We start from the raw sequence: 27,187 nt of genomic DNA on the forward strand, positions 1-27,187 counted from the left end.
GGTGGGGGATTCGAGAGATTCTTCACTACTATAATGGAGAGAGATCGAGAGAATATACAAAGATTCTTAAATCTAGTGGTTTTCTAAGCTGTGATCTAATTGATCACCTAAAGGGTCCCTTTATGACATAAGGAAACCCTAATAAAACCCTAAAGTATTTTCCAAGTAAAATTCAAATAGCCGTCATGTGGAGAAAACCGAATTAGCTAGGAAATTATTCCATTAGTTATCCCACAAGAACAGGACTGGCAGGCTATAGCTCGGCAGCTAGCTCAAGCTTGGCGCAAGCTCCAAAGGAACGAGCTATAGCTTACTTGCCTAGAGTTATAGCTCGCCTCCTCGTCGCAACTTTCCAACTTCATCCAGGCCAGTCTTCGTAAAACGGCCATAACTTTCTCCTTTTTTGTATCGAAATTGGGCAAATGACCTATCGTTGGAAAGTTCTTAAAACAAGCTATCAACTCTAACCTTAAACACCTCAAAATAACTTCTAGTTTGAGATATATCTGCATTCAAAGTCATCCCTACTAGATTTCGTGTCACTGACAAGTAGTAGGTGAGGGTTAGGTCGTTGACTAACCTCCTAATATCAAACAATATTTATAAATTCCTAACTAACCACTAAGCAAGCATAGAGGCAAGTTTGGAGTCGAACCACAAGGACTAAGTGTATCAATTTGAGCTAATTAAACTAGTAGGAAAGATGTGAGGTAGAGAGAGAAACAACTAAAACACTACTTTAAACAATCAACAAAATGCTAGGGAAAGTGAAATCCAATTACATTAATGAATTCAACAACAAATTGCAATTAGATGATCATGATCTCAATTAGGAACAATCAACACACTCAACTCTCTCCCACACAATTAAGCATGCTAATTATCCTACTAAGCTAATTTACTCTCGTGCAACTAGCCTAGCATAGGTATGGAAGAATATAGACTCTCAAACAATTCACTTCCACACAATTGATTGAAAGCACAATTAGAAACCTAGAATCAATTAGCTAAAAAGACTCTAAGCAATGTAAACATCATCCACACGAATAATCAAGAATCAATTGCATACTAATCACAATCAATCATTCAATTCATCAACATAACATTCATCCATTTCCCTAGAACAAAATCTAAACAATCATAATGAAGAAAAACATGAAAACAAGGTAAAACAAGAATTAAAGCAAGAATAAAACAAGTAATCTAATTATCTACTCTATTCGACAAAGAATTAAGCAAAAACAAGAATTAAAGAAAGCAATAAAGGTGAGAGAAAGTTAGAAAGGTTCATTGAATAATTGAGAAGATAATCCACATAATTGCTTCTTCAAGCTCTCAAATCTCCATTGAAATCCCAAGCTTTCTCTCTCTAAAAATACTCCTAAACTAGAGAGAGAAACTCCTAATCCAACCCAAATCCTAATTAGAGGAGAGAGAAAATGTAAAAATCTGCCCCAAAAGTCCCCTTACAAAATAGGGTCAACCCCTAATTATACTACAAGAAGAAAAAGGAGAAAACCGGAGATTAGGTGCGAAGAAAACCCAGAAACCGCGTCCGCGGCTTGAAATGATGCGCCCGCGGTGGCTGAAGGAAAGGCCTCTCTCAGGGCGCGGCCAACCATTTACAGCAAAGAATTGAAGAAAAATCTAGAAAACGAATTATGCCGCGCCACGGTGAAACATGCCGCATCACGACAGGTCTGCCGCACCACTGGACGACAAAGTCCCCCATGCCATGGCAACTGCTGCTTGCTCTTGCTTGGTGCCTGTGCTGTGCGAAGGTTGCTCGGGTACCGGTTCCAGCCTTAAGCGCTGCAAATGCTCAACTTCTTAGCTTCTTCTTGGCTTCAAGGCTTCTTGATTTTTTCGGCTATCTCTTGGGTCATCAACATCGAGAAAAGTGCCAAACACCTAGACAAATAGACCATGAGAGAAAAGAGTGAAAGATCACATAGAAAAGCACGCAAATCAAGCTAGAAACCGAGCAGCAAGCGCATTATTCACAACTAAGGCCTAAAAACATAAACTAAGACTTTATTAACTAAAACAAGACTAAAAGGACTAGAAATAACCAAGAAAGATAAAATAAACCTAAAACTAAGGGAGAAAACCACCCTAAAAAGTGTCATAAATGACACTTATCAGTCACAATTTAATAGTGATGATCCACTAGACTAGGATTATGATTCTATTCCCAGAAAAAAAGAGGACATGGGAGATGTCCACAAAGAAAATTAGTGTTAAAGAGCAAGATTAGGGTACCAAAGTGTTCCCCATAATCATCAAGAATGAGAGAGAAATATTCAATGCCGTTGATTTGGATATGAATATGAGTACCTAAACAGTACATGAGTCTTCAACAAGGACTAATTGAATTGTGTCCACAAGGAGTTTTGAGTAAGGAGAGCTCTTCGAGCTATTTGAGATAGTGGGACCATAAAGGATGAAGTTGTGGAGGGTGGAGCAAATATGATTGCCTAAGAAATTTCGATTTGAGAGAGTCTAAGTATCCATTTGTTAACCGAAGAGCCTGAGCTCAACTCTTTCCTATTTGAAAAAAGACTATCAAATATTGAAACAAGGGATATCTTTTCATTGCTTTATATCATGTTAAGGGTCATACATAGTTGTTTAAGTAGCAGTGCATGGTTTAACTCAAAGATATCAAGATGAAAAAATGACTAATATCCCCGACCCTCACTCATTGTTATTTACCAAGCACCACAAAGTGATAAGGCCATTGTAATCTTTGAGAGCTAAAAAAACGTGCAAGGGAAGACCTTGAGATGTGTGATATTGTATTCATGTTTACATAAGGAGCTAGTAAGTAGTTACAAGTGAAGTTGAAAGTGGGATAACTACAAAATGTGCATCCAAGACTAACAACTAACCCCACAAACCAATACAAATATTTTGTCCTCACTCAGCAATCATGCGCACCCTGAAAAACTTGCAAGGGTGTCATTAAATATCCCAAGTTTTCATTTGTACCCTAAACACCAACACAATTCCAAACCAAGCAAGCTTACTTATAGAGTATCTTATTATATGAGCTCCCTAAAATGAAGGTTCATCCATGTTGGTATGAGTATGAAATCAAGTTTTTGTAAAAGTAAATCAGAGGTACACACATACCTACACTTAGGATCGCAATTTCCCAATTGTGTTTGAAAACACCACAAGATCCTTCCCCACATAGTAGCTGACCTCTAACATTCTCAATACGTGATTGCAGGGTTAAGTATTGTGATACCATTTGTATACCTTGACCAACAAGGGTAGTTACCATATACGCATCCAAGAATAACAACTGACACCACAAACCAACACAAGTTCTTCTAATGCATTATTTATCCTAACTCATGCACACTATGAGTAACATCCTATGAGGTTACCTATTTATTTCAAGATCGCTCTAAGTCAACCATTATTAATGTATGAGATCTCTTAAATAAAGGTGCACCTTGTAGGTAAGAAGAATATATTAAATCCTTTTTAAAGTAAAGCAAGGTATCACACTTACGGACTTACCTCAATTAAGGATCTTGCAATTGTCCTATTGGGCATAAAACACCACGGGATCCTCCTCCACTAAGAAACTCACCTTGAAAACCAAAAGCTCAATATACGGTTGTAGGGTTGCTCTGATACCATTTGTAATACCCTAATCACTAAGGGTAGCTACCAAATGCTTATCCAAGATCAGATTGATAGTTGACCCCAAAAACTAACATAAGTTCTTCTGGCGGCATTTTGTCTTCACTCATGCACATTATCGGAAACTTCCTTATAGGTTACTTGTCCCTAGCCTACTCTTAGCCAATAACTATAAAGTATCTTAATATATGAACTCCCTAAAAGCAACTAGTTGGTACAAGCGATTTATTAAATTATTTTAATTTTAAAGTCATAGGTGCCGGGAATGTTATATCATATATTTCCCTCTATGGAAGTCTAGCAGTTCTCAACCTCACGCTAGGTCGTAAGATATTACTCGGAAGAAGATAGCTTAACCACAATCGAAGTGCCCATCACTAAAACAAGAGGCTGAGAGAAGAAGCTCCATCCTCTTGGATTACACTCATCTTGATTTGGATGAAAGGTATAATATTGGAGATAAAATTAAAAAAAAAAAAAGTGATGAAATAAAAAATTCATCCCTTCATTCACTAGTAGAAAAAATGTCATTTAATTTATTTGCGGCTCTCCTAAGCATTAATGCCGCAAAAAATAAGTAAGTGAATGCAAGTCAAATGTTTTTGAGGCTCTCCTTTAATGCGTGAGCCGCAATTAATATTATGTAAGAGATTTTAGGTGGACTACACTCACTCATCCTTCACTTATATAATAAAGATTACAAAAAGTTGTATAGAAAATTTGCAATAGTTATGCATAGGTATATATGATAATCATATTCTATAACTATAAGACTTTATTAGATTGTATAAATGATTTAGGAATCAATTACAAAAATCTTATGAGCAATCATATGTTAATGTTAATCTGTATTTACTAGATCAAGTCTGCAATCAAGTTAAGAATCAATTTATATGTAATATACAGCTAAGTTTCATCCTAATAATCATACTTGGTACAATTAACCTGCAAAGATATGAAATTTTCACACTTCATCAATTTATTTGGATTGGAGGATGAACTAATGCTAGGTACAATGGCATTAATGAATTATTTTTACAACATTTAGAAGTAGTAGTTTTTGAAAGTAGAAATATTTTTTAAATAACTATATGAAGCTACTTTTGTATTGGATCAAATAAAATTATTTAAAAATCCGTAAATAAAAAATTAAATTATTTAAAACTACTAACAATTATTTAACTATTTGCTTTTCATGCAATAAATAATTAAATTGGAGTTTTGATAATTGAAAGGTGAGTAATTAAGAAGTGGTTATTACGCAATTCATATAAGTGTTGTATACTTGACATCTAATAGAGTATTCATTAAGTATGTACATCATCAGCTTAACTAAATCAAATGTAACAAATCAGTATCAAATCAATAGAAATGATGTTTTTCTATAGACCTAAATAGAAGAGTATTATCTTGTCAAAAAAAAAAAAAAAAAATTATAGAAGAGTATTAAAATATTATGGTAGAGGAACTGGTTGGATAAAACGTATCTACAAATTCATTTTCATGAAAAACAAATGTAACAAAATCAGTATCATGATAACATAGACAGAGATGGAAGTATATCTTTGGGCATTGATAGAAAGATGTAAAAAAATTATATCAGAGCAGCTGATTGGATAATAAGTATCATGATTTACTTGTCACAAATTCATGCATTTTCATGAAAAATAATGTAGGTTGATGACTTTTGATATGTTTCCAATTCTAATTATTTCACTTAACCTCTATTGTTCTTTAAATATTTCACATAATACATTGTAAAAGTTACAGTTAATACCTTTCTCTCGAGTCTTGCTTGTCTCACTAAAATTAAATCATACCTCTTCATTCAAGTATGAAGTTTGTATTTCTATTAATTGCATTGTATTTCAGCTTTCAAAATGTTTGTTTCTTGTTGTCTGCTACAGAATGCCAAAATGCATCAATAGCTTATACTATCACCGTTTCACAATCGGGTGGCACGAATTTCACCACCCTTACAGATGCCCTTAACTCTATTCCTTCCGGCAATAATCAATGGATCAAAATATTGCTTAGTCCCGGAACTTACAAGTCAGTCATGAAATATATATATATATATATATATATATATATATATATATATATATATATATATATATATATATATATATAAAATCTATATTATAATACACTTTTTTCTACGCATGCCCATTTTAAATTAGATACTTAACATGTAGAAAGATCGATCGATTATTGATGTTATTTGTGTGCATGCAGGGAGCAGATCATAGTTGAGAAAGACAAAGGAGGATGTATAATTCTTGAAGGAAACGATCGTACTTCAACAATAATAACCTATGATAATCATTCTTCAACACTAGATAGCGTTACTCTTGCTTTGTACTTTGACAATTTTGTAGCTAGGAATGTCACCTTTAAGGTAACTCTCTTTTTATTTTCATTTTATGATTATTATGCTGTATATATAATTATTAGAGTATTATTTCCCAATATTAAAATTTTTAGGCATAGTTAGTAAGTCTTTCAACAAAATGATTCAAATTTCCGTATCCCGTATTATGTATTTTGTATTTTGTATTTTGTTACTATATTTATTTATTTCTATAATTTCTTATAGGGATGGTATGTCTCTCAACAATTTACGTCTCCCATATCTTATATTTTGAGGTTTTATTTTTTATTTATTTACTCGTATTTCTTGCGGCTTATTTATTTTTATTAAAGGTAAAAATGACATTCTCAACATTTGACAACACAAGTTCCATCTAGTATAGAGAATTTGAGATAGTACTAGTACTAGATATATATGCACCTATGTGTGGTTTAATATTTCTAAAATATGTACACTAACCTCTATATATATACATATATATATATATATATATATATATATATATATATATATATATATATATATATATATATATATATATATAACATTAAAAAAAAATTTAAATTAAATTAAAAAAGTAACCAAATATATATGATGCATAAATATTTTATGTGGACACCACTATCTTGGCTTACACGACATATAATAGATATTATATTGTATCTTTTTCAAAGAATAATTTAATTACGGATATATCTATTTGTAATTTTATACTTCTTACTAATTAAAATCTAATTGATATAAACTTATAATGTTTCGTACATATATGGATAAACGAACTAATTCTCAAATGTACCGTAATTTTGTTCTAATAGAACTCTTTTAGTATTGGAGCACTATTAGATGATACGCAGCGAGCTCAAGCCGTTGCCTTCAGGTCTTATGGTGACAAGCATGCATTTTATTCTTGTGGATTTGTGGGATATCAAGATACACTGTGGGATGATCATGGTCGTCATTATTTCAAGTCATGTTATATTGAAGGGGCTGTTGATTTTATATTTGGAAATGGTCAATCTGTATACGAGGTAAATCATAAATATACGAATTACTATATATTTCATCCATTTATGTTTAACTGCAACAATTTATCTTTTGCATTTTATATACTAATTTTGGTTTGATTTTTCACTAATATACAAAAAATCACATGCTAGTATGCAATATGTCGTTGGATTAGTCAATATGTAAATATTCATGTTATCAATTTTTCTCAAACATTACTAGTACATAATTATGGATATTGATTTTCAAAGTTATGTCGCAGCAAATCTGTCGATCAAATTGTTGCATAAAATAAATTAGAGGATCGGAGGTAATATGTATAGCAGCTATGTCTATAGGTGAGGATCAAGGAGTGGAAGGATGGTTAGTCCTACCATCGATCCCCCTCCCACCCCCCCCCCCCCAAGTGACGGGGGTTCGATCCTCATCCCCCCTCCTGTGATAGTAGGAGGCTCCCCCGTATCTTACCGTTAAAAATATTTATATATATAAGTTATATGTATACTTAACCAAACATGCTTTTAGAGATGAGGGAAATCACCATGTGACATTGTGGTCGTAAGTTTGAACCTCACCATTATGCTTGGTCGTAACTTTTTATATATGTTGCAGCAATGTACCATAAATGTCACGGGAGGAGGTTTCATTACCGCACAAAGTCGACCGTCGGCAAATGATACCAGTGGTTATGTGTTTAGAAATTGTGATGTTTCGGGAACAGGGCATGCAGACTTAGGACGAGCATATGATGCCTTTGCAAGAGTTATTTTCATTGACTCAAAATTCAGCGAAGTTGTTAATCCTGAGGGATGGTTCATTTGGCATCAAAGTGGGCATGAGTAAGTTTTTCTAATCAAATTCTTTAATAGATAGCTCGTTTAGTTAAATGAACTAATGCATATGCTTAAATTAAATAATGGGGCTTAATCAACTCTATATTATTAATTTATTATTATTTGGTCTTTTGAGCTAAAACAATTGCAAATTACTTATACTGAGTTCATGACCTAAAAACTAATAAGTGTTGTGTTAAATGCAGAAACGATGTGACGTTTGCAGAAGTTAATTGCACTGGTCCAGGAGCTGATACATCAAAACGTATTCCATGGGAAAAGAAGTTAGATTCTTCTGCAATTATGCAATATGATACGCAGACTTTTATCAACCAAGATGGGTGGATTGCTAATCAACCTTTATAATAGTTTACCAATAATGATAAATATTATGGTAGTAGATATGCATAGATATGATTATTACGATTCAATTTGCAAATTAGGTATTAGTCTACATTTAAATTTGTATTTCAAACAATTGAAAATTAAAATTAGGATAGTCCAAGTTCCTTCATGTTTTGGCCTATGTTGCTATACAAGGAGCTTATATGTATTCTCATAGCCTGGGTTAGAGTACTTTATTTGTTTTCTCTTATATATAACCGTCTTTCGGCCGGTTTTAGAATAATTTTTTCCAACAATAATGTATTACGTATATACTTGTTTTGCCAAAGTGAACTTGACCTTCTAAAAAGAGAGTACATTTCAACCTAAAAATTGGGGATTGAATCCCCACTAATCTCCACTTATTAAGCGAACTTTTAAGGATGGTATTCCCTTACCAAGCCCCTTTATTTTATATTACCGATTTTATATATTTGAAGCTCTCCCTTGTCCATACATGGATGATATGTGAGAAAATAGCTCTCAAAGTGACACAAATTGAGAAATTTTTTGTTTTAGCATTGAGTAAGGAAATCGATCACTTCCAATAAATTATAGTTCCCTTTTCCTTAATATAAATTATATGAAGAGAGAAAAGAAAGTTTGGTATTTTCTTTGGGCAACTAACACATGATTGGATGAAAATAGAAACAAAAACCATCTTAACAAAATAGTGTCTTCATCTCTCATCCATAAAGATTGTCAGACGACTAATGTGATAAGAAAAAAAAAAAAAGACAATATCAAAAATAAAGAAACATCTTGATTTTGATAATCATGATTTCCAAACTCTCAAGGTATTTTATGATCAGTCATACCCAAAAAGAAATTCAGATAAAATTAAAGTTCTAAAAAAGTTTTTTTCGTCTTTGCTGTACATTACACTTTGGAGGTGGACATCATCCAAAAAGAACTATTCCATTTATCTGCCAAACAATTGGTACTACTATTAATATCCCTTTCATTAATTAATGTAAGTTAGAGATTATCCAATTACATAATTGCCAATAGAAAATAATTCCTCTATCACTAAATAAAAATTTTCATATTTTGACTATTCTTGTGAGACAATCACCATTCAAGTAGAAAGAAGTTTAAGAGTTGAAAGAAGTATTTATACTCTCTGTTTCTAATTAATTAAGTTCATCCTTGTGACTTTGTGTGCTATGCATGTATTGACTTTAACTTATTCTTTTACGAATATATCAAGTCAAATTATGAATCTATGTTGTTAAATTTATCATAATATATAATTTCATAATATCAATTTTTTTTTTTTTTTTTTTTATAATTTTGATTAAATTTGTCAATGATTAAAGGTGTTGCGTAGGTGAACATGGGCAGTTAAACGGATGAACTTGCAATGTCTCTATTTGGGTTCATCTAACATTGTATGAATTTTTTTTTATTTTAATTTACCTGAACTTAGTTTACTTTATTTTATTGAATCTAGCTGATATTATTTTATTTTAATTATCTAAAATTGTTTTTATTTTTTTGAACTTATTTTATTAAAAGTATCTGAACTTATTATATTTGAAGAGAAGCGGAGTAGTAATCGAAAAATCAACGACCAAAATGAAAAATTTCCGTGGTGGGACCCTTTCACCAACGGCTGATATGATTTGATGAAAATACAATGTTTGGTATGGTAGTAATCTTAGTCTATGTGTGTACATCCCACATGCAAAGGTGACCCAGGAAAATAAGAAAATGGCTTTTTGTATTGAGAGGGCCGACAAACTTAAGGCCCACCATAAAGCGAATCCATCCTCTTAAAGGCCCAAACATTCCTAACTCACGTGCGATTGTAATTATTACACCACTCCTCCTTTAACCTCAGCTAATCAACATCAATTTTACATTATGGTTTTGGTCCTCGACCATTGATATGAGCCCCTTAAGATGAGTAATGATATTACGTACCCATTGGCGGACCTGCCCTTGTGCATGGTGAGTCAAATAACTCACCAGGGCCAAAAAAAATTTCTAAGTTTTTAAAAAAAAAAAAATAAATAAATTATTTTCTTTGGTTGATTTTGTTGTTGTTTGTTTGGTAAACTTTGAACCTTTTGTTAATGTTGTTGGGTTTTTGATGAAATTTGAACCTTTTTGACCATGTGAATTGTAATCAGTGTTTATTTAGGGTGTTTATTGATGTTAATTATGTCTGTCAAATTGTCAATACTCCATTGACTTTGGTAGATTTATATGGGGTTTTGCATATGTGCTGATTTGATTGGCGATTCGGACGATTGCTTATATATAGTCGACCACCCTAATGATATAGTCAATTATGTCTGTCAAATGTGAATACACCTAATGCTTGTACAGATTTTAATCTTGTCAATTATTAGAGAGCTAAGCTTGTCATGTTGTCAAATTTTTTTTTTTACATATTTGGTTATCGATTGTGACTCATCAGTCGGAAATTCCTGGGTCCGCCACTGTACGTACCTATCTTTATATTTAGAAATTATTTAAAAGTGTAATATCCTGGGGTGTACATAAATGGAACAAACCAAAATTTACTGAGGTAAATTTTAATCGGGGGGTTGGGTTTTGAGATGAGGCAATAAGATAAAATTTGTTTGGTCTCGTTGGTGAGGCAGGTCTTAACTCAAGAGGGGCGAAGAAGGTTAGGGCTAGTGTGGGATGAAATTTGATAACCGGTTAAAGAGTGTTATGGATCAGCTAACTTTGAATGATCTAATCATAATTTAAATAACTAGTTATAATTGGTCCACCATGCCATTATATAATTAACCCGTGAGGCTGTGAGTGATTAAAATGTTTAAAAGAAGGTTAGGGAAAGTGTGAGATGAAATTAGATAACCGGTTAAAGAGTGTTATGGATTGAACGATTTCCCATAATATTGTTACAACAAAATAAAATTCCTATTATACATTGGTTCAAATTTCCTAAATACTGTCCACGTAGGATCGGTGTTAGATTTTTTATTTTTTATTTCCTTTTTGTTTAGCTTAAAACCGCTAATAGTAATAGCGGTTGTAGTTTAAAAACCCCTATTACCATTAGCGGTTTAAAAAAAGAGACCGCATCTAACTAATAATAGGTGTCTTTACGCCCTTGGTTAATTCACAAGTCTTTGTCTAAAGCAAGAAAAGAGAGTGCTGACAATTACACTGACAAGTTCAAAGAGACTGCCTTTCAAATTAAAACAAGTCTCTTTGACTTTATTTAAAAAAATTGCAAAACTGCTAATATTGTAAGCAGTTTTAAGCTGAACCGAAAACTAGTCCCACGTGGACAGTAATTTGGTAATTTGTTTTTAAACTGAAGCGTGATGGGATTTTATTTTTATTTCAACAATATTGAAGGAAATCATTCGCAATGGAGCAGCTAACTTTGAACGATCTAATGATAATTTAGATAGCTAGTTATGATCGGTCCACCGTACTATTAAATCATTAACCTGTGAGGCTGTGAGTGATATAATGTTCAACCTAGCATAAACGTTGATTATTAGTGGTTCAACTAAAGCCTTAATAAGGAATACTCTATAGGATAGATGCCCTATTGATCACAAATAGGGGTGTCAATTCGGGTAAATAGTTCGGGTTCGGGTTGGATTTATCAGTTTCGGGTTATAACGGGTTGAAAAGATTAGCGGGTCGATTTAGGTCGGTTTTGAAAATCATCGGGTTAATTCGGTTTGGTTTTTTTTTTATTACGGTTTCTATTCGGGTCGGGTCCTAATCGGGTCGGGTCATAATCAGTTTGGGTTAAATTGGGTCGGTTTGAAAACATGTTTAGCCAGTTTAAAGTGGGTTTCGGTTCAAAAACAGTTCGGGTCCTAATCGGATCGGGTTGTAATCGATTCGGGTCATAATCAGTTTGGGTTAAACTGGGTCGGTTCGAAAATGAGTTTCGGCTGAAAGCAGATCGGGTGAAATCGGGTTCGATCATTATCGATTCAGGTCATAATCAGTTTGGATTGAACTTGGTCGATTTGAAAACAGGTTTACCCAATTTAAAGCGGGTTTCAGTCCAAATCATATTGGGTTAAAATCGAGTCGGATCATTATCAAATCGAGTTAGTCAGATAATGGGTGGGAACGGGTCATGTTATAATCAAGTTAAGTCATAAATAAGTTAGGTTTATCGAGTAGTGGGTTGAAAAGGATCTGACCATTAAAATATTAGGTTACGTGCTGTAAACGACTCAATCATAACAGGTTACAGTCGTAAATGGTTCAGTCTCAACGGGTTTTGAGTCGTAAACAGTTCGGTCTTAACGGGTTACAGGTTGAAAACGGTTCGGTCACAACTGGTTACAGGTTATAAATGGTGCGGTCACAACGGGTTACGGGTTGGACCGGTTCAGGTTTATCGGATTTTTACTAGGTTTAAACGATTTTTCGGTTTAAAATGGGTCGGGTTACGATCGGGTTCAGATGTAATCGGTTCGGGTTGTTGTCAGTTTCGGGTTGTAACAGTTTGGCTTGATAACGGTTCGGGTTAGTAATGGTTCGCACAAATTCGGTTCAATTCATTTTCGGGTTAGAAAAAATTGGATCGGGTCGGTTTTCGGTTTCCAAAAAATGAGTTTTTACTGGTTCAGTTCCTTTTTGGATTGGTTCGAAACAGTCGGATTTAACGGTTTAGGTTAGAAACTGACAGCTCTAATTACAAAGAATGCAGTGTTATAATACTCATGACTATGTCACTCTTCATAATTCTTCGATGAAAATGACTTGGTGAATCAATCGAGCAGATTATTACGTGATCGAATTTGCTAGATATCATTTTATGGATATTGGATTAGATATGACTCTCCAAAGAAAGAAAAGAGCAGACAAGAAATTTAGGACCAAACAAAAAATGGAAGTATTGGAAATAATATGGGAAGGAGTGAATGATGAATATGTTATGTACTATTCCTAAGTACTTATTGTGGAGCGGAGGGAGTAGTTTGATTAACGGACAAAAAATCATTAATTTAGGTGTACTATTTGCAAAGTGGTCTTCCCATGATATGATCTTTCATATTTACTCTTTCATTTATTTTTTTATAGTTAATTTAAGCTGAGCTATATGTAACAATGACATTCAGGTCTTCAATTATAAACCATAATGGTTACTAAGTCTCACTGGAAACGCTAGATGAATACACAAGGACTGGTCTAATAGTTATCTTTAAATTCATCATTCGCATATGACTAGAATGATCAGATTACCTCCTCAAGTATTATTACTTTTCGTCTCTTTGCATCTTTCACTTCATCACATTGGCATTGTATGACATGTATGTTAATGTGAGTTTATGCCACTAAGTACATATAATTTGTTAAACTCTTGATGAATAGATATATTCCATGATATAAAATCAAATTCTACCTACATCTTTATAACTTTTATATATACGCACTAAGCACCAAGATGGAAAATAAACCTATTCTTTGAATTGCCAATTCTAATTAGAACGATTGAACAAAGTAGATATAGTAAAAGAAATGAAGGACTTATAATAGCCCCTATAAATAGGAAAGGGACCCTGGAATAAGTTGTTAGGACGCATTTGTCTGTAGGATACTCCCTATAATGCACATCTTCTATTACATAAAAAGCAACTTTTTGGGAAATAAAAGAGTTGTTAGTGGCTACAAATGAGCTGTTCAAGGATGATACAAACCCCTTTAAGGGGCACGTGATGAGCTTCTTTCTATTCCCATAATATGAGCCATTTGATCAAGTTTTAAACTTTTAATTAATTGAAGGTCAATATCCAAAAAGTTGATTTTATTTATATATTATACATTTTAATGTATGTTCAACCATTAAAGGTTTAGAGCTTGCTACTTGCTAAATTGTTAATATTTATTAATTAATTTAATGGGGTCCTCAATCCCTATAAAAATTTGTTTATCAACTCTTTGTTTTTAGTTTTTGGGGAAGAGATAATAAAGATTGATTCTGTTGGATCACTTTGTCATCATAATGCTAACTCAACTAATAAACATTAAGAAGTGTGATGAGTTTAAGTGAGTATAAATAACATGACTCATGCATGGAGACTACTGTAGATATGTCAGAACTTTGTAAAAGAGGCATTAGCTAGTTACTTAGTTACCCTTGTTAAGTACTAAGGCCAATTCTTTTGTATCATAAAATGATTTAGGACGGTCACTATCTAATAAACTAAGTCGCGTTAAAGCAAATGTATAAGACGTAAAAAAGTATTGAGAGGGATAGTAGTGGTAACTCCTCTTATTTATTCAACCCAGTGAAAAAAAGATTGATTCTCATCATGGGAGCCTAGTATATAAATCTAGGTTTGCTCGACTCTGGTTATCAATAAAAGGATTTGCTTAAGATTGCATAATCTTGAGATTTTAACAATATCAACAGGTATTACAATTAGATTGATTTGTAGCTTCAAAAATTATGTAAAAAAATATCGCCTTAAAAGTTCTCCAAACAAATAAAAAGTTATTCGTAGTTATATAGTGAATTATTATAATTGTTGTCTCTAATATAATATACATGTTTCACCAATAGATATCGATCATGCAATGAAATAATCTAACAAATGTTTTTTGCGTAAAATAAGTTATTTAGTAACTTATTATAATTGTTGTCTCTAATCTACATGTTTCACCAATAGATATCGATCATGAAACAATCTAACAAATGTTTTTGCGTAATATCATTATCACAATAGGGACAATCTAATATCCAAGGTGGGGTCGAATGGTTGGTTGAACAAAACTATGTATCCTTATCTAATCAAACGCTTAATTATCTAAAAGAATAAATAAATATATCCTAGTATCCTACTATACAAAAAAAAAAAAAAAAAAAAAAGTTTATTGTGAATGGTAGGGATGTTCAAAAATCGGTCTAAATGTCTAATAGACAAACTTCAAACCGGTCCAATTTTCGGGTCGGAAATATAACTTTTATTTTAGTTTTCGATTCAAAACCCATTAGATAATATTAAGTACATACTAGGTTATCCCCGTGCGATGCACGGTGCCCGGTTAGAATTAATTTTTCTTGTAATTAATTTATGTTTTGTTGCATTACAGTTTATTTGTATACGAAGAGTAGAATTAGATATAAAAATGATTCACATTTAAGGAAAGTGAAAAAAAATTAAAATCACCATCAAACATCAAACAAATTAGGTATGTGCAATGAAACTATAGTTTAGGAGAGAAACTTGGTTAATTGAATTTTGTATAGATACTTGTGCATTGAAGTCTAAAGTGTAGATTAAAAAAAAAAGTCATTAATAATTAATGACATCACATATAGAATTGGAGGGAAATTTTTTAATGTAAGAATGACACGTAAGATAGTTTGAGGATTGATGATGTCAGCAATGTTTTGTTTTAGTAATAGTTAATAGATATGACAATTTGAGTGTCATGATGAACCAATCTTGTTTCTAGCATATTGCGAATTCTAATATATAATATATGGAGTATACACATATATATACATTTAGATATCAGCTAATGTAGTTTATATACTTAAAAAACTAATTATTCAATCCAATCAGATCAAGAATCAACATTATATATTTCATGGCTTCCTAACTTACAATTCGAAAAATATATACACACGCATATAATAAGATTTGTTTGGTAAAATAATTAGACATCAATGAACAAGCTAGTTTTCTAGTTAAAGGTGAAATTATTAAATTTAAGTACAATTAGAAAGGTGTAATATATCATTCACGACGTATAAAGTACTACTATATGAATATGATACACGTATGTCAGATAACAAGAACAGCTTAATAAGCAAAATAATGGTTTTGTAGTTAATTAATGATTCAGTACTATAAAAGTTACGTTCACCATTATATGATCTTAAGTACAAACAAAATGAAATTATAATTACAAAGAAATCGATTACATGCACGTGAGAATCATCATTTTATATGAATGCCAAGATCTCTACGTGATTTTTTTGGATCACTATTTGTTACTCTTTTTACTATTCATACTACACTATATAACTATAACAGCAATAATAGTGATCAAGTTCAGCTGACATTAATTCGAAATTAATTATATATAATTGTATAAGTAAAGTTTTTGAGATTCGAGTACATGATGAAGTTATTATGTCGCATGCATGCCGATGTAAACTTTGGAAGCATGAATTGTTTTTATTACTCTACTAGATGAATTTCAAGTTACTAAGTTATTTGGTGAAATGGAGATTACTATTATTATTCTTTATATGTGACTTTTGGTCGTTTTCAATTATATATTTTGATGGAAAACATTTTCCATGGAATTTTTTTTTCTATAGAATTTTTTTTTTTTTAAGAAAAAAACAATGTTGTGAAAGGGCATGGGTACGGTTTTCCTTGATTTGTTTGATTGTAAGAAATAAACTTATGCAGAAAATAGAGTAAAAGAGAGGAAGGATAGATGGGAAAAAAAAATAGACATATGCATGTTATTCACAAATATTAATTTCTACATGTCAATGACGGAATTGGTTGGCGAACACTAACTTATATATGGTTCAAAAGTTCGTATATTATTCATCCCTGGCCTGAATCCTAAATGGTTAAAAACCATACATGAGTTAATGATCTTGTGGATGTTTAAAGCGGTGAAACTTTTTCTTTACAACTTTCTATAGGTTGTTAGAGGCTCCCTACTTTATCCCTTAAATTAGTCTTATTTGATGAAAGTTAATTCCAACTGTATTCACCACACATTGTCACATGTATCACCTAGTGTTGGAATTCGACCCCTACATACAGCCCTTGCTTTGATAAATACCGAAAAGAAATTGAGATACGAGATAGATTGATAAGGAGAATAGGGTGAAGGTCCGAGGGAGGAGACAAATGACTGATGACTAAGCAATAGCATGCTTTCCAAAAATTTCAAACCATAAAATTCTAAGGCTCCATTATTGGTTTTAATTTGGTAGAAAGCATTTTTTTGGAAAATGAATTTCTTTCGATTATCTATTTTCCATTATTTGTTTGGGTAGAAAACAATTTTTTCATAGGTGGAATGTTACTTTTGGATAGATATGACTCGTAATCAAGCAGCATTTCACTTGCATCATATTTGCATGGTCGCAGGATGGAACGCAGAAATCGAAGCAATAGTAGTGAAACAATATTACCCATGCAACATCAGGAGCTGCGTGCAAAACACCAGAGTCTTACACAGGGGGTTAGGCTATGCATGCAAGTTAAGTTCTCCGCACGTGCTTTATAATTTTGCCGGTTTGCGACTTTAGACACTGATTGTGTTTTCCCAAAAACCAAACCTAGTGATGAATACCTTTCGCGTCTTTGATCGTCGAGTTAGGTGAAGAATTGAAAAGTCTTGTGAATTTTCCTTTAGCCTTAACCATTTCTAACCTTCTTCTCGTGCCGAGTTCTCGCGACATCGAGCCATGAGTTTGCCTTCTTAATTTGACCGATTCTAGTACTGTCTCGACGATTCTACTTCCTGATTGAGTTTTTCCTTCTTTTCTGAACCCATATGTGTTCTACATATGGCCTTAGTCCTTGAGAATTCATGCTCCATCCACCCTAACGAACGCTCCGTGCAATGATGGGTGCATCCGAGATTGTGAATTCTCAAACCATGGACCATCCATCCGCGCCAACCCTTCCAAAGGTAAGGCTTGTAAGTAATGCATTTGGACTCATAACCATGGACCCTCTTTTGACTACCATAATCCTTGAACTTTAGAGAACTAGAGCCATGGTTAGGTTGCAAACTCATTGCATCATGTTGTGACTACTTGACTACTTGTGCATTCCTTACTTGTGCATATCTTACTTGTGATTAAACTAACCTCTTGTGTTGACTTGTGTTTTGTAAATAAAGTCTTAACAAACTAATCAATGACTAAAAATGGACTTTGCTTAATTAATTTGAACTTATAAAATCTAAACATACTTGACTTAGCAAGACTATAGGCTTATACCTTCGAGAGAATTACCGAAAACAAATTAAATTAATGCTTCGTTATCTAGTACGAACACCATGGCTGGCTGCTGCCGCGCCGCCTGGTGGCTGCTGCAGCCGGCGAGGGCTGGTGGTGGTGGCCGCCGGCCGATGGTGGCCGACCGGTGCGTGTGGTGGTGTGTGGGTGGTGATTAAATAAATAAACAAATTAAATAAAATAAATAAATTAAAGGGGAAGGGGAAAAATTAAGGGGAAAAATAAAATAAGAGGAGAGAGAGAATTTACCTTTGGGTGCACTCCACCTTAGGCATATGATGGGTATTTATACCCTCTCTCTTAACCTCCTACTTACTACCCTTAACAATCCCTTTCCTACTCAAACTAGGATTTCTAATCAAAATAGGATTTTGACTTTCTTTAAAACTTTGACTTTTAAAAATTATCTTTTATAAAAAAATATGCCCTAATATTTCCAAATCATAAATTAAAATATTTTCAAGATTATTAAATAATTAAAAATACACTTTTAATAAAAATCATTCTTTTTAAATTAATGAAAAACCCTAAATAATTCATTTCGAATTATTTAAATACTTTTAAGAAAATACTTATTTAAATTAAAATACGTATAAAAATACGAGGTATTACAGTCTACCCCCCTTAAAAGAAGTTTCGTCCTGAAACTTGAGTACAAAATTCAAAAAAAAAATTTCCTCACTTTGTATAATATTGCTGTACTTTTTGTCATAATATTGCCTTTAACAACTCTTTAAGATCAAAATTACTTGAAATAACCATCAAAAATGTGCAAAAAGCACAAAAATAACTGAAAATACGGGAAAAAGCGCGAAATTCTACCGCATTCTACCCCCCTTAAAGAAAACGAGTTACGTCCTCGTAACTCAATAAACCTTAAACAACTCGGGATATTTCCTTCTCATCTCATCCTTAGCTTCCCAAGTTGCCTCCTCATACTCTTGGTTAGACCATAGCACTTTAACAATCTTAACTTCCTTATTATTACGTGTACTACGCACTTTACTATCAAGGATCTTGACAGGTATTTCCTCATAAGTTAAGCTTTGATCTAACTCAATAGTTTCAGGTTGTAACACCTGTGACTTATCAGGGCTATACCTTCGTAACTGAGATACATGAAATACATCATGCACTTTACTTAGCTCTATAGGTAAGGCCAACCTATAAGCCACTTTGCCTATCCTTTGCAATATCTTGTATGGACCAATATACTTTGGGCTAAGCTTCCCTTTCTTTCCAAATCTCATTACACCTTTCATTGGTGATACCTTTAACAATACTTTGTCACCAACCTCAAATTCCTCCTCTCTATGCTTCAAATTCGCGTAGCTCTTTTGGCGATCTTGCGCCGCTTGAATCTCCCTTACCTTTTTATCAATATCCTCAATCATTTCAGGCCCTAAAATCATTGTTTCACTTATGTCGTTCCAACAAATAGGACTTCGATACTTCCTTCCATATAATGCCTGAAATGGAGCCATGCCAATACTTGCATGGTAACTATTATTATAGGAAAATTCAATCAAGTCTAAGCTATCCTCCCATCCTCCTTGGAAATCTATAACATAAGCTCTTAACATGTCTTCCAAGGTTTGAATGGTTTTTTCAGTTTGCCCATCTGTGGTAGGGTGAAATGTTGTACTCATCTTAAGTGTTGTATCAAAGTTTTCCTGCACACTCTTCCAAAACCTCGAAAGAAACCTATAATCTCTATCAGACACAATATCTTTTGGAACTCCATGTAACCTCACCACATTTTTTATGTAAGCTTTTGCAAGTTGTTCCATTTTCCAGGCCTCCTTCATTGGTATAAACACCGTAGATTTTGTAAGTCTATCAGCACTACCCAAATGGTGTCATTTCCACTTTTTGACTTCGGGAGACAAGTCACAAAGTCCATTGAAATACAATCCCATTTCCATCCAGGAATTTCCAATGATTGCACAGTTCCTTGCTGTCTTTTGTGCTCTATCTTCACTTTCTGACAAGTTAGACACTTTGCCACAAATTCCGCAACTTTATTCTTCATTCTGGGCCACCAATACACCTTTTTCAAGTCCTTATATAGTTTGTCTCCTCCTGGGTGTACTGAGTATGGTGTATTGTGACCCTCTTCCATCAACTTCATTTTTACCTCCTCACATTTTTGTGGTACACACCAACCGACCTTTGTACCTTAAACTCCCATCTTCATGGATCTTGAAATCCGTAGCTTTTCCTTGCTTTATTTTCTCACGAATCCTGTCCAACTTTACATCTCCTTCTTGATTTTCCCTTATCTCATCAAATATTGTTGGTTGAATACTTAGATTCGCAAGTATGCCTGTTGGCACTCCCCATTCTACCACTTCTAGATTCATTTTCCTCATCTCTCTACATAACTCATCAGCCACTATCAAAGTATTCAGTCCACGACTAGTTTTACGACTTAGAGCATCTGCGACTACATTTGCTTTTCCCTCATGATATTGTATTTCTAAGTCATAATCCGTTATATATTCTAACCATCTCCTTTGGCGTGTGTTTAAATCCCTTTGAGTGAAAATGTATTTCAAACTCTTATGGTCTGTATAAATCCTACATTTCACCCCATATAAGTAATGTCTCCAAATCTTTCGTGCAAAAATGATTGCAGCTAATTCTGGGTCATGACTAGGGTAATTTACTTCATGAGTCTTTAATTGTCTTGATGCATACGCAATCACCTTCCCGTTTTGCATAAGTACACATCCTAGACCATTCTTGGGTGCGTTACTATATACATCATAAACTCCTCCATCGTCTGGCAGTGTAAGCACTGGCGCTGTGATCAGCTTTTGTTTCAAGAGTTGGAATGCTTCCTCACACTTGTCATCCCATTCGAACTTCTTGTCCTTTTTCATTAGAGAGGTTATAGGTTTAGCAATCTTCGAGAAATCTATCACAAAACGTCTATAATACCCTGCTAAACTTAAGAAACTCCTAACGTCAGACACTGTTTTCGGCGTAGGCCAACTCTTCACTGCCTCGATCTTTGCGGGGTCTACCTCTACTCCATATTTGGACACAAAATGGCCCAGAAATGCTACTTTCTCCAACCAAAACTCACACTTAGAGAACTTTGCGTAAAGCTTGTTTTCCCTTAGTGTTTGTAGAACTGCCTTTAGATGTTCTACATGTTCTTCTTTACTCTTCGAGTACACTAGTATATCATCTATGAACACTACCACAAACTTGTCCATAAATGGATGAAACACCCTATTCATCAAGTCCATAAAGATTGCTGGAGCATTCGTCAAACCAAATGGCATTACTGTGAACTCATAACGTCCATATCTTGTTCTAAATGAAGTCTTGGGAATATCTTCATCTGCAATCCTAAGTTGATGGTATCCAGACCTTAAATCAATCTTAAAAATACAGTTGCGCCTCTTAACTGGTTAAATAGGTCATTAATCTGTAATACCCGAGATTTTAAAACCCTATTTATCATACTCTAATATTTATTTTATTAGCTTAATTAAGGTTTTGTCTCTATTTTAACAAGAACAAATGTTTTAGTCTTAAATTTTATTTTAAAATGTATTTCAGCTTAAGTAATATTTTTATGTTCCGTATGTTTACAGATTTATATCAAAATCAGTATTTTTGCCCGAGAGAATAAAATGACCAAAATGCCCTTACTCATACAAAAGGACAAAACCCACCTCTTAAATATTAATTTCCTTCACGATTAAGTTATGAAGATCAAAATTATTTTACATCTCCTAATACTTGTTGCTTAATGTCTTGCTAAACCAATCAAGGATAATTGATTAGACTTTGCCAACTTAGCTTGAGTTTATCCTACTTCCTCAAGGTGTAGGTATAAAAGGGAACAAGAAGACAATTCCACCTCTTCAATTACCACCTTCACGGTTAAGAAATAGATGGTACAAAGTCTAATTTTGCTTCTTTATGCAATTTATTGCTCATAACCCCATAATTATCATAATAGCAATTTGATCTTATCATCCTTTTCTTAATGCAATAAGAAGACAAATTCTACCTCTTCAATTACCACCTTCACGGTTAAGAAATGACTTGGGATAAGGCCAAATTTGTTTCATCCAATTCCTATAAGAATCAAATTATAGTTATCAAGTGACTTATAATCCTATTTTCTTCCTCCTTCTCTTGCAAGTCTTAGCAACAAACATACTACTTTCCAACCGTTAAAGAAATACCGCAATTACTGTCACCCCTCTTCTCCTACTACCGCCTGACCTCTATCATCATCGGTCAACCGTCGCCGCCCCCCGTGTGCGCTGCCTCCCCTGTACTGCCCAAAACCACCCATCCATTTCTTTCATTTTGGGTGATGCGTGCTATGTTCTTGCCAAGTTAAAGATTGGTCTTATGAAATCAAGCTCTTAAACTTGTTTATTTATACACCCAAAGTAAGGGACACTTTATGATTTATGTTTTGTAAAAGGATTTGATTTAATTAAATATACTTGTTTACTAGCTTTTTGAAGGAATTATGATACAACTACTTTTATCAAAAAGTTCTCAAAAAGTTACGTAACATTTATTTCTAAAGATGAGTTTAATATTGTTTTCATACTAAATTAATTAAAGAGTTTATAATTTTAATAATTTTCCCTACTAATGCAATAATTTATATTTTCAAGAAGAATCGAACCTCGGAGCTCAGTGAGAACGATAGAATAAAGGCTAACAGGAAGGTTATCAGACTGTAAATCGAGGTAACGGCTATTGCTAGTACCCGCAATTCCCTTCAAAATGTGTTTATAAAAGCATGATGTCAATTTTGAAAGTTAATTATATCTCTGGATTTATTGACTTGCGGGATGATGATTGTGTTTATTAATGCCTCAGTCTAATGATTTATATGAATGATTTTATTGATAAACGTTGTTTTATTGATCTTTGGATCTTACGAAAGTATGTCATGAATCTATGAATGACTTATGCAAAAGTTACACAACATGATAAATAACAGTGAAAAACCTAGTTCGTCTGGCAGTATATGTTTACAGGTTACTTTTCGGTCATGCATGTACCCATGGGGCATTAGCCCAACTATGTCGAGCATCTGCTCTATGTTATGGGCATCGGCCCATCGCGGAAGACGTTCCGCCATGTCATACTTGCCAGCGACTAGCATGTTAATATGAACGTTATATATATATCATTATATGAATTTTATTAAATGTTTTAAGATACTCTATTCTCCCTGTTTTGTTAACTAAAATGAATTGAAATGATGTTACACTACTAGAGTAGTTCGTTACTAAGTCTTCGGCTCACCCGTTTTTATGTTTTTATGTTTTAGGTATTGCTGGGGATGATGGAGACGAGTAGTAGCGAGGATTTTACTTTCAGTTATCACTTAATAGTAGTTATAGTTTTAATTTGTTTAATTTGAATAGTAAGACTAAGCTACTTAGTAAAGTTTGAGATAAGATAGGATTTTCTATTATAAAAATTAAGAATAATGTTTGTTATAAATAGATTACTATGTTTTATAAATCAAGTTTGTTAATTAAGTATGTTTGTTGCCTTGTAAATCTCGTGAGGGATTTACGACAGTGACGTCCCGACCGTGTTAGGTTAATTCCGCTGCTAAAATTATCTTAATAATTGAATTAGAGGTCGGGGTGTTACATAATCTTTGGTAATGGGTACTTGTTCTATATGGTGACCTTATTTAATTCCCTATAATCAATAAACAACCTCATACTTCCATCCTTCTTTTTCACATATAACACTGGCGCTCCCCAAGGTGATGCACTTGGTCTTATATAACCCTTTCCTAATAAATCCTGCAATGGCTCCTTTAACTCACTCATCTTTGCAGGTTCCATTCGATATGGTGCCTTGGAAATTGGTGTTGTTCTTGGAACTAGCTCTATTGTGAAATCAATTGCCGTTTTAGGTGGCATTCCAGGAATTTCTTCCGGAAACACATTTAGAAACTCATTCACTACTTCTATATCCTCAGGCTTAGTTTTCTCCTCATGCTCCATATTCCTCACACTAAAAAAATTACACTGGATGCCCCTTCTTAATATACTTTTCCAATTTTAACACAGATATGATCCTTGGGAACTTGGTTTCACCATGCATCCAATATGTCACCAACTCATTATCAGTTGTAGTCATTCTTACTTTCTGCGATCTTCAACTAATCTCTACACTGTACTTGCTTAACCAATCCATTCCCAAAATGACATCGAAGTCACTCAATCCAAACTCAATGAGATCCGATATCCTTCGATTTCTAAAGGTACATCTTACACTTTACTACCCCACCCGTAGGAATAACTATAGGCAAATCTACCTTATCTACGGTTCTCAAACAGTTTGATAGTTTTGAAACAATAGCCTTTGAAATGAAAGAAAAAGTTGCACCAGAATCAAACAAGACTTTAATAGGAATAGAGTTAATAGAAAATTTACCAGTGATGACATCTTTCGTGGAATCAGTCTCATGCCTACTCATAACATTCAACTTTCCTGCAGCCCTACCTTTTTGTTGGTTGTTACCATTATTATTGTTGGGTTTCGCCGCATTCTGTTGTGCTCCCTTGTTCCTAGAATAGTTGTTACTTCTTTGAAAGTTCTTTTGAGCCCCACCTTGATTATTTCCCTGTCTGTTTCTATTGGTGTACTTGGAGAAACATTCATACTCCCTATGTCCTAGCTTGTTGCAAGCTCGACAGGTAACCAAATTCCCATCACAATCCCTTCTAGGGTGGTCATTCTTACATTTCTTACAATAGAAATGCCTTGCTCCCTTGTTATTTCCCTGGCTAGAGCTCCTAGCTCCACCATTAAAGATCCGTCCACCTTGGCGATTGTTGCCTTGGAAATTATTGTTGTCGTGGAAGTTGTTGTTATTATGGTGGTAATTTTGCTTCTTAAAGTTGTTCTGGTTACCTTGCAGATTTCCAAAATTCTGTCCCACCTCTTTTCTCTTTTCTCTCCCTTCTATCTCAGTTATCTCTTTCTTTTTCTTTAATTCTAAGGCATATAGGTGTGCAGCTCTCTCATACACTTTATCCAAGGTTTCAAATACTTGACCGCATAGCTTTAACTGCAAATCAGTAGTCAGACCACTCTCAAACTTTCTAGCCTTAGACTTTTTTGTAGAAACAGACTCCTTAGAAAATCGTGACAACTCAATAAACTTGGTGTAGTATTCAGTAACTAACATATTCCCCATAGCAAGATTAGAAAATTCCTCAACTTTTTTGTTTCTGTAAGAAGCTAGGGTAAAACCCGTCTTTAATCTTCTCCTGAAACATAGTCCAATTAAATCCAGGTAATGCCTTAATGGTAGCTTCATTTTGCTGCCACCAAAGGTTAGCTTCACCCCTAAGGTAATAGGTAGCACAACCTACTTTTGAGTTCTCTGGACACCCTACTGCCCCGAACAGTTTCTCAAACTCCCTCAACCAGTTTTCCAGTATAGTTGGATCAGGCTCTCCTTGATAGGTTGGTGGTTTACTCTGCGCCACCTTCTTAAACAATTCTCCTTGAGCATCTCCATTATTGGTTGAGTTCTTTGCCAACTGTTGAGCAACAGCTGCCAATTGCCTTACAACGTCACTCAACTCTCCACCATCATTGTTGTTACCACTCCCTCCTGCCATTCTTCCTCGCCTGAATAAACATAAAGGGGGTCTTTATTAAATACGGTCTTGGCTAGCTCTCAAGTTAGACACTCATCTAACTTATTAACACCTTTGAAGCTTACACATTAAATTTTAAGCTAACAAATTGGGGTTACAAAATTTGAAATACCCAGAATTTGTAGCTTTGTCAACCAAGTATTGATTGCTAACCAATCACACATTTAATAAAGCATCACATTAATAAATAAAATTAATCCCCATGGATTCCCAGAGTATTGAAATAATTTATTGGAATATTTTTAAGCAAGAAATGGCTTATTGGAGTAGTGATACGAAATGAATGATTGAGAATGAAATTAATGATTTGTCAATAAAATGAATTAATTTACAAAGAATTAAATGGAATTTTATTGATAAGTAAGAAAATGAATGGAATACTGAAATAGAATGAGTTTAAATAACTTATGCAACTACATATGTTTACTAACTCACTGTGGACATGCCACTTATTACTTTACTAGAATTGAAAGAATTTAAATTGCGGAAATGAATCTAGGAATCCTAAAGAAATGAAACTACAAAAATCTAGTCATTTTGAACTTTATCCCTCTTATAGGGAGATTGTTTGTAGCTTCCAGGATCGATTTCAGGGTCATCCTCTTCCTCCATTGGTTCAGGTGACTCTGGTTCTTGCTCTACTTGGACAAACTCTTCATCTTCCTCATCATCAGATGAAATATCAATTATAACTAGAGTTGGAGGTGGATTTGGATTTGGATTTGGAATTTCCATAATGGAACTATCAACAGTCTGGTTACTCTCATCCATTATCTCTCCTTCTTCCTGCCCTCCACCTGTCCCTATTTGATTACCCTGAGTGGGAGAAGAACTTCCTGACTGGTGACTACTGGAAGGGGAATTATTCCCTGCAAGAATATTATAGTAATAGTTGGGATATGGAATGTTTAAGTGCTGACAATAATCTTTCTCAACTTTAACAAGGTAAGAAATCAAGTATCTGTAATTAGGGTACCACTGTCCATAGAAGTTTTTATATTTAGAGTAGTTTGGAATGTCCCATGGTAAATAGAAATAAGAGAACTTTGATTTAACAACAAGGTATGGAGGTTCATCTGGAAGACAGTGAAAAGTCATAGCAGAAACCCGATCAGGTTGGTCATAGTGCTTGTTTCCTAAGACATTACTCATGTAGGAACAATAGAACTAGATTTTCTTGACATAGTCAAACGGATGTTCATAATCCTTCTTAATTAAAGTACCAATTTGGGAATGTTTGCTAGGAAGAATTGGCATCCTGTAAAGGAAAAGGTTTAGAAAAGAATTC

At 33.8% G+C, this 27,187-nt stretch overlaps 2 protein-coding genes and 1 long non-coding RNA gene across 3 annotated transcripts; 2 read left to right on the plus strand and 1 right to left on the minus strand.

The window, feature by feature from the left end:
* The first annotated feature begins 1,681 nt into the window (after positions 1-1,681).
* On the plus strand, positions 1,682-8,235 carry LOC110739805 (probable pectinesterase 66). Its single transcript, XM_021920286.1, has 7 exons — positions 1,682-1,698; positions 5,530-5,709; positions 5,896-6,058; positions 6,257-6,261; positions 6,858-7,059; positions 7,649-7,875; positions 8,076-8,235. Exons 1-7 carry the CDS (start codon positions 1,682-1,684, stop codon positions 8,233-8,235), a joined length of 954 nt encoding a protein of 317 aa, XP_021775978.1.
* Positions 8,236-22,113: 13,878 nt separating this feature from the next.
* LOC110739721 lies at positions 22,114-23,119 on the plus strand. The gene is made up of 2 exons (XR_002514884.1): positions 22,114-22,638; positions 22,873-23,119. It is a non-coding gene; the product is annotated as an uncharacterized LOC110739721 (long non-coding RNA).
* A 1,427-nt stretch (positions 23,120-24,546) lies between these two features.
* LOC110739806 (probable serine/threonine-protein kinase clkA) lies at positions 24,547-25,430 on the minus strand. The gene is made up of 2 exons (XM_021920288.1): positions 24,665-25,430; positions 24,547-24,590 (listed from the first exon to the last, which is right to left on the minus strand). The coding sequence occupies exons 1-2, from the start codon at positions 25,428-25,430 to the stop codon at positions 24,547-24,549; spliced, it is 810 nt and encodes a 269-aa protein (XP_021775980.1).
* Positions 25,431-27,187: the final 1,757 nt, after the last annotated feature.

The sequence above is a fragment of the Chenopodium quinoa genome, unplaced genomic scaffold (assembly GCF_001683475.1).
Source record: "Chenopodium quinoa cultivar QQ74 unplaced genomic scaffold, ASM168347v1, whole genome shotgun sequence".
In the NCBI taxonomy this organism is placed as follows: domain Eukaryota; kingdom Viridiplantae; phylum Streptophyta; class Magnoliopsida; order Caryophyllales; family Amaranthaceae; genus Chenopodium; species Chenopodium quinoa.

Excerpts from the sequence above, each read along its gene's own strand:
- LOC110739805 (XM_021920286.1), top strand. Across the intron at positions 5,710-5,895 it reads CTTAGTCCCGGAACTTACAA|GGAGCAGATCATAGTTGAGA; the intron begins GTCAGTCATGAA and ends GTGTGCATGCAG. Across the intron at positions 7,876-8,075 it reads TGGCATCAAAGTGGGCATGA|AAACGATGTGACGTTTGCAG; the intron begins GTAAGTTTTTCT and ends TGTTAAATGCAG.
- LOC110739806 (XM_021920288.1), bottom strand. The coding sequence starts at position 25,430 with ATGGGGAATATGTTAGTTACTGAATACTACACCAAGTTTATTGAGTTG. Across the intron at positions 24,591-24,664 it reads CACGAAAGATGTCATCACTG|GCTATTGTTTCAAAACTATC; the intron begins GTAAATTTTCTA and ends TTCATTTCAAAG.